Here is a 7,986-nt window from a genome sequence, read left to right as displayed (position 1 = left end):
TCCATCCATCCATCCCTCCATCCATCCATCCCTCCATCCATCCATCCATCCATCTGTCCGTCCGTCCATCCATCCATCCATCCATCCGTCCGTCCGTCCATCCGTCCATCCATCCATCCATCCATCAGTATGTCCATCCATCCCTCCATCCATCCATCCATCTGTCCGTCCGTCCATCCATCCATCCATCCGTCCGTCCGTCCGTCCATCCGTCCATCCATCCCTCCATCCATCCATACACCGTGATTTTCGGTCCGACTTTCCAGTCGTGCGAGAATCTTTCGATCAAGTCGACTTTCAGTCTGATCATGCGTCGTGAGTCATGTAGTGTACAGGGGGCAACGAGGGGCGATGAGCCTCTCACGACGACCTCCGGATCAGGAATCGTACAAACATGTTTGATTTTCTCCCGACCGTCGTCGGCAAATCCCTCAGTGGGCAAACAAGGATTCTTCTTCTTCTTCTTCCTCTCAGATGTAAACCCAGCATCATGGCGGGGGGGCAATGAGTGAAATGGAGTTCTTTCGGTCAAACTGTCAGACTGTAGTAGCCACGTTAGCTCAGCCATGTCTTTGTCCAAATACGTTGTCTCCTTTTCTTTTTAGGGCTTTCAGCACTAAATTGCCCAAATATCCAAGGCAGCGCGTTTCACTCTAGTGAGCTTCATGTTCCTCTGCTACTGGTTTGGCTTCAGATAGACGAGTCCGAGTAGCGCCATCTGACTGCGGAGCTGAGTCCCACCTGGTCTTTAGTTGCGCAGTTTGAGCAGTAGCTGCATGCAACGACTTAACAAATCGCACAGTGTACGCCCGGCTTAAAACAAATAAAAGTTGGACGTTTGCTGCCTGACTGTTTTTCCTGCTAAATTAGTAGCAGAGTTATCGCAGTGATACCGTTTATCTTCTGCAGCATTATCATCATCTGAAATACGAAGCTCTGACAGTAATGACCCTAAAATGACATGAAGATGATCTACTGTGAGGTTTCTCCCTACGTTTCCTCCTAACCTCAGCTCAATAAGCTGCAACAGCCAATTACATCCTAACTGTGGAACCTGGAATCAACATCAGATCAGCGGGCCGTGAGAGAGCATTACTCCGCCTGAAGTCCAGCCAACCGGGCCTGGACTGGGAGAGGAGCTGGTTTGGGCCCAGAGAAGGATTTCTGCACAGAACATGGAAATAAGGAGGGAATGAAAGCGGAGGAGACATTCCAGCCGCTAACAGGCTAATCTCTTCCATCCGCTGGACCGCGCTGCAGCCAACATCACACAGCTTCGCTCCAAGAACCAAAGAACAGGTCTGGGTTTGTTCACACACTCCGAGCCGCTCTAAACCACAGAGTATTTAAACTGAGTCTGATCTGAGCTGCCCAGATAATCAGGAGGCTTTAACTTGGTTCTGTTCTGATGAACATCTAGCTCGGCTTCTTCGTTTAGAGACTGACCAGAACCTCACAGAGAGATCCATCTACTCCCCTCCATCCAAGGTTCTGGGACCATCTCCATCACTAATGATTGTTAATCAGAACTGTTCTTATATGGGCTCTCTGGTTCTGAAGAGGACGTTTTATGTTGGATCTGTCATACATAATGTCAGGAACATGTGGAGATCATTGGTTCTGGTCCAGCAGCTCTGATCCATCCAGACATCCAGAAGGTTCCAACCAGCAGAGGCTTTCCTCACATAGACTTCAGGTTCTGGTCAGTTTGTGCTGAGAAGCTGGATCCTCTCCTACCAGGAGGGAGGGTTTGGAATCTTGGATTTCATCTCAGCAGCTTCCTCCCTCAGATATACAACAACAGACTAATCAGATGTTTGGGCATTATGGTAGAACTTCTCTTAATCTCCTTCTCTGGTTCTGGAGCTTCCTGGATGCATGTGTCTGTTGCTTCTCCTTAAACCAGGATCCATGGAGGCGGGAGCAGAAAAGTTCCTGATAGAGGATCCCTGAAGATGAAGGTCCTAAGATGCAGAGGGGACATCTGCAGAGTTTTTCCTGAAGGATTACATCCTCCTCCTCCTCCTCCTCCTCCTCCTCCTAAGCAGAACCTCGCCTCTGAGCCAAAGGTCCAGTTTTATCATGTTTCTGTGAACTTTTGATCTGGATCCACTCTCAGCTCTCATTCTTGGCCCTCGGTTTCCTCCAACACATGTTTTCTTCCTTTTTCAGAACCAAAGCCCATAAATCAGCTGATAGATGCTGGTTCTGCTCGGTCTCTGATGAGCGGGTTGACTTTTTGGGGGGGGAATTCTGCTGTTTTTATTTAGCGATGCACACGCTGAGGCCGTGACCCGATGGGCTCAGATTGAGGAGTGCATCATTGAAGGTGTGAATAAGCTGGTTCTGTTTCCCTAAACTTTGGTCTTCTTCTCAATTTTGCATTGAGGAATAAATGCTGATGGTTTTTCATCTCAGAGATCTGATGATAAATGGTTCTGAAGGTTCTGCTGAACCAGAACCCACAGCCGGGTCCTCTGATCCAGGAGGACATCTCTGAAAATGCAGCGTGAAGATCTGCTGCAGAATGATCTGGTACTGGAAGCTGCCAATCTAGCCAGAGTTCCTGGTCTGGAACACCTTGGTTCAGAACCTGGGTGAGATGGTTCCTGCTGGGAACTTCAGCGGCTCCATCATCCCTGTCAGCGGCACTAGAATCATGATAAATTCCTTCCACATGTTCTCTGGGTTCTGTCCCGCTTCTTTTGGCTTTATTCTGATTCATCAGGACTTTATTGTGGTTCTATTGGGGGACCGGGTTCTGATTTTTTCACTCGTCATGTTGTCCAGTTCTTCTGTTCTGGGCCTGTAATCTGGATTTTTGATGCTAATTTTATTTTGTTACAGTCCTGTTTTATTGTTTTTAATCTGGGATATTCTGTTATTATTGTGATTTTTTATGCTTGTTTGTTTTATCATGGATGTGTTCTACGGAAGAGGATTAGGGCCACTGAAAAAAGAAAAAAGTTAACTGATTTTTACATTTTATTTCAGTTTAACATTCTGAGATTAAAGTCAGAATTCTGAGAAAAAGTCAGAATTGTGACTTTTTTCTCATACTATACTGAAATAAAATAAAAACAAATCTGTTAACTTTTTTTTTTTTTTTTGTGGCCCTAATCCTCTTCCGTAATGTTCCATCATAACACTGTTTTAATTGTTTTATATAATTATTTTTCTCTTAATATTCAGTTTTATTGGGTTTTTTTATCTTGGTTTTATTCTGTTAACATTTTTTTATTGTTTTTATTCTTCTTGTATTCTGTCATAATCCAGTGTTGATTTGGTTTTGTTATAATCCTTGTTTTGTTTTGTTTTTTTTCTATTATAACCCTGTTTTATTCTTTTTAAATTTTGGTTCTGTTTTAATCGGAATCAGATTATCTGTTCTGTTTCCTCTGATTTTAACTCTGGATTTAAAAAGTTGTGTTTTAGCTCATATTCGTAATACTTTTTATTCTTTTCTGCTTCAGTAGGTCAAAGGTCATGACTCAAAACCAGTTTATTGCACAGTAGGGTTAGAGTGCTCAGATTCTAAGTGTCCAACAACTGAAAATCTTGGACCATAAGGGTTTGGTGAGGAGAGATTATCTGTTTAGATTATGCTTGACTCTGTTTGTAACTTTAAGATATTTTCAATGTTTTATTGGATGAGAAGTCTCTCTCTCTTTTTTATCTCATATGTTTTTGACTCTTCTCCATTTGTAGCAATCGGTATCATATTTTCCAATAAGAAGGACCAAATTAACTGAGTCTGGAATATATATTTCTAGACATTATAGATCAGTATATGTTCCGATCTAAACTTTGAATGTCATCAATTCAGAGTAAAATCCAATCGTCTAAATGAGGCCAGAATATTTGGAAGAACGACTCAGGAAACCAGGTTCTACTTCAGATTTAATTCTGTTCTTTAAACATTTAATAACAGATTATATTTAGTATTGAGTTTATTTAACCTTTGAAGAAATTGTTCATTTAATAGATATAAATAAGCACTGCTGAGGAACATGTTCCCTAACGAGGGGGGGAGGGGTTAGATCCTCTTTTATTTTGGAATATGTTTCATAATTGTTTTATTAATTAATTAATTAATTATACATTTATTATTGATTATATCTTGTAATTATTTCCCATATATGTTTGGAAAAGTGAGGAAAATGTGATGAATTTGAATGTAACAGAAAGTTGTAGATGAAGCGAATTAAGCGCTGAGGTTTGGTGTATTTGATTATGTTGTGATTCTTTGCATCAAAGGTTATATTTCATTTTAGGTTTAATTTTTTTTAAATGATCACAAACATCTAATAAACATCTAACGTAAACTATTGCCTCACTGCGCCGATCCTTATTGCAAATTATCTCCCAGTTGTGTCAGTAAACAGAAACACTGAGAATAATTCAGTTAAAAACGTCATTTTCTGTTTGTTGGAAGCTGAATCATTTGATGGGAATTCTGTTTATTACCGTCGGTTGGATTATTGGGAACGAACCAAATCTTCTTCCCTCCAGAACCAAGAGGGCAGCTGAACTCATGTTAGAAAATCTGCATCTGGATGAAGGAGAAGAATCTCTGGATAGAGGAGGCCGACGTAGAGATTTTGGACCAGAATGGACAGAACAGTGAAACACAGATTAGAACGCCTCAGACCGGCTTTAAAGCACGGTAGTGGGGGAATGCTGATCTGGTTTGTTTGTTTTTTTCTTCTCTGACAGAAACAATGATTGATCCAGTTCTAATCTGATCTGTTCCTCCTCTACTGCCTTTCGGTTCTGGTTCTAACGTTTAGATCCAGCTGCCTGCCTGCGTAGTTCCAGCTCATCAACAGACGGCGCCTGAAGCGACAGAGAAACTGAGTTTCTCTGTGTTTCTCTGTCATTCTGAGTCTGATGTTCCAGAAACAGGAGGATCTGCTGGGATTTAAGAACATCACCAGAACCAGTGATTCATTAAGAACTGAGATGAAAACAGATCCGACCAGAACGGACTTCTGCCGATTGCTGTTGTTTGATGAGGAGGTTCTGCTCTGGCTGAAATACCAGCATCTGGTCTGGTCAAACATGTTGACCCATTTCTGATTCTTCTCCTAGAGCATTTTCCTGCTCAGGCTGAGCTCTTCTCTCAGATTAAAGCTCAGCTTATGAATGATGCTGCAGGCTGAGCGCTGACTGGACCAGAACCACCTTGAAGCTGCAGCTTTGCAGCGCATCAGGACCTGCAGACCCGTCGGATTTGTTTAAATCAATAATCTGAGTGAAGCTGAAAACATGCCTTAAAGATCAAACCAAGGAAAAGATTTTATTATCTGCTTCTAAAACCAGGTTCAATACGAACGTTGGGAACAGTCAGCTGGCTGCAGTTTTAATAGAGGTCAGGAAAAACGTCCAGAAGCAGCAGGAGGATGTGATAAAACAAGGTTCTTTTATTAAAATGCTTCAGATGTTTGTTTTTTTTATTTTTTGTGTTTCATATTCATTCATATATATATTTATATAGTGACTTATTTTACACTTGGGTCAAAAAGTTTGAAATACACAGAAACAAAAGTGCTTCTTCCTCGCTGACACAAGCCTGAAAATGATTCTAACAGAGCCGTTGGTCACGGGTCAAAGGTCACTGAAGGCACTGTGTGAGGATGACTCACCAGAGGAGAAGAGGAAGAGCCGCCCTGCATAGAAACCCGTTCACATTTACACACAGAATAAAAGAAAAATAAAACCACATGAAAACACTGGGATATGTGCAGAGAGTTCTGTTTGTGTCCGGATCAGTACCGCTCATGTCTCTGAGACAAGGTGCTACAGGTTATAGTGCATGTGAAAGGCTGCTTCCGTCTCTGCAGAGGTTTCCCTGCAGGATGCATGAAGCAGCAGGTACCACGGGTCCGAGTCCTCGATCCTGGATGTTCTGGACCATCTGCAGGGTCAACAGCTCACTTCATGGAGATGGTTACAAACACAGAACAAAGCACATGTATAAAGGAAAGACAGGTTGAAACCAGGTCCAATGATTCCTTCCTTAGCTGCACGGTTCTGACAGCTGCTGAATCTGTGTGAGAATAAGGCACAGAACCAGCTGAGCTCTGCTGGCGGCTCTATGGATCAGCTTATCGGCTTTATGCGCAAAACTCTCAAAAAGGCACAAACGTGGAGAGAAAAGCCTCCGGAATGAGTCCGTCTCCCTCCTTTCAGTTTAGTCAGTGAGATGAAGGTCCAGTAACAAGTTCTGAGTTTGGTTCATTCAGAAATAAAACAACCAAAGCTGCTTCCAGTCTGCTGGGGTTTAAATCATTGGATTTCTTTTGGTTCAGTTTGTAGCTGCTGGAGGAGAAACTGAGGAGAAGCAGTCCAGATGTTCCTCAGTGAGGCCCTCCAGTAAATCCAGAAAGTACCAGTCCAGAACCGGTCCGGTTCCCTCAGCTGCCCATGGGTTTGAAGGAGCCGTCCGGCAGCTGCCTGAAGATGCCCCGCAGCGTGTCCAGCTCCCGGGTCAGGTGCTCCACCCTCCGCCTCAGCCGGTCGTTGTCGGCCGTCAGCTCCACCACCTTCTGCTGCGTCTCCAGGTTGCGCATCTTCGCCTTGTCGCGGCTTTTACGCACCGCCACGTTGTTGCGCTCGCGCCGCAGCCGGTACTCCGGGCTGCTCTTATCGACGTGCTTCTTGGACTTCCCTCCTGCCCGCTGCTGCTCCAGCAGCTTCAGGCTGCCCTGCTGCTGGTGGTGGGGGTGCTGGTGGTGGGGGCTGGGCACCGGGGTCGGTGGAGGGGTCGGGTGTCCCGGCTGGAGGTGCATGGTGGTCTGCGCGCAATGCGCAATCTGGTACTGAAGGTGCGGCATCTGCTGCTGCTGCTGCTGCTGGGGGGGCTGCTGGTGGTGCTGGGAGTACTGGGAGTGAGGGTGAGGGTGGGGGTGGTGGTAGGAGGGCGGCAGGTTCAGGTTCATGTCCTCGTCGTCCCGCGGCTCCTGCTTGATGGCCACCGGGCGGATGCGCGGCGGGTTGTGCTCGTAGAAGGGCTCCATCTTGGAGTCCATGTATCCGGACATGTAGAGCTGCTGCTGGGACACAGAGTCATAGTCTCCGCTCATCATCTTCAGCTTGTCCTGCCGGGAGCTGTGGTGGAACAGGTCGGCCAGGAAGTCGTCGTTGAAGGCTGAAGGGTCGATGTAGGCGCTCAGGTCGATGGACGTCTCGTTGTCTCCGATGTCACCGCCGAGGTCAGCCGGGTCTCTGTAGCCGGAGGAGGGCTGCTGGCTGTGGGTCAAGCTGCTCATCAGGGGCCGGGGCGCCGCCTCGTACAGGTTGGAGAGCTCCATGGAGAACCTAAACCCGGGCATGCATGGCGAGGAGCTCCGGGAATCCAGTTTTAGAGAAGGTGGGGCTCTCAGGTGGGGCTCTCAGGTGAGACCAGCTGCGCTCAGCGAGACCTGCAGCTGCGTGACACTCTGAGTGTGCGTGGAGAGGAGCTGCGTGAAGCTGCGGGCTGCGGGGCTGATTCCTGCTGCTCAGTAACCTCTGAGCTGTCATGGTGAGGCTTTATAGGCGGAGGGAGGGGGGCGGGGCCGCCAGGGCGCAACACACACACACACACACACACACACACACACACACACACACACAGCCTGCGCTCAGACCTGGTCCCGCTCAGACCCAGAACATGATCCAACCTCAGAACTCGGAACCGAATCTTAGAGGAAAGTCTTCTTCTGCAGCGCAGAGATCTTATCTCACACCTGCACACCTGAGTTCACTGCTGGGACAGAAAACTTTCTCCTGCTCAGGTGTTCCGCTCCAATCATTCAGGTCTCTGCAGGAACCTGCTGGAAATAATAATGCATCGAAATGAGTCCGGATCTAAAGTCGGACTTTTTACAGTTTTATCGTTTCCAGACCAACAAACCAGCAGAAGGTGATCAGAGCGGGGGAGGGGAGGAGCTGAAGAGGAGGGCTGCAGCGCCCCCTATGGGCCGCTGGGACTCATTGCTGCTT

The 7,986-nt window shown here is 46.3% G+C and overlaps 1 protein-coding gene across 1 annotated transcript; it reads right to left on the bottom strand.

Moving 5' to 3' along the window:
* Window positions 1-5,029: 5,029 nt before the first annotated feature.
* Window positions 5,030-7,783, bottom strand: cebpa (CCAAT/enhancer binding protein alpha). Its single transcript, XM_015397340.1, has one exon. It carries the CDS (start codon window positions 7,332-7,334, stop codon window positions 6,417-6,419), a length of 918 nt encoding a protein of 305 aa, XP_015252826.1. The 5' UTR covers window positions 7,335-7,783; the 3' UTR covers window positions 5,030-6,416.
* Window positions 7,784-7,986: the final 203 nt, after the last annotated feature.

The sequence above is a fragment of the Cyprinodon variegatus genome, unplaced genomic scaffold (assembly GCF_000732505.1).
Source record: "Cyprinodon variegatus isolate N-32 unplaced genomic scaffold, C_variegatus-1.0 Scaffold854, whole genome shotgun sequence".
NCBI lineage: Eukaryota > Metazoa > Chordata > Actinopteri > Cyprinodontiformes > Cyprinodontidae > Cyprinodon > Cyprinodon variegatus.
This window is presented reverse-complemented; position numbering and strand designations above follow the sequence as displayed.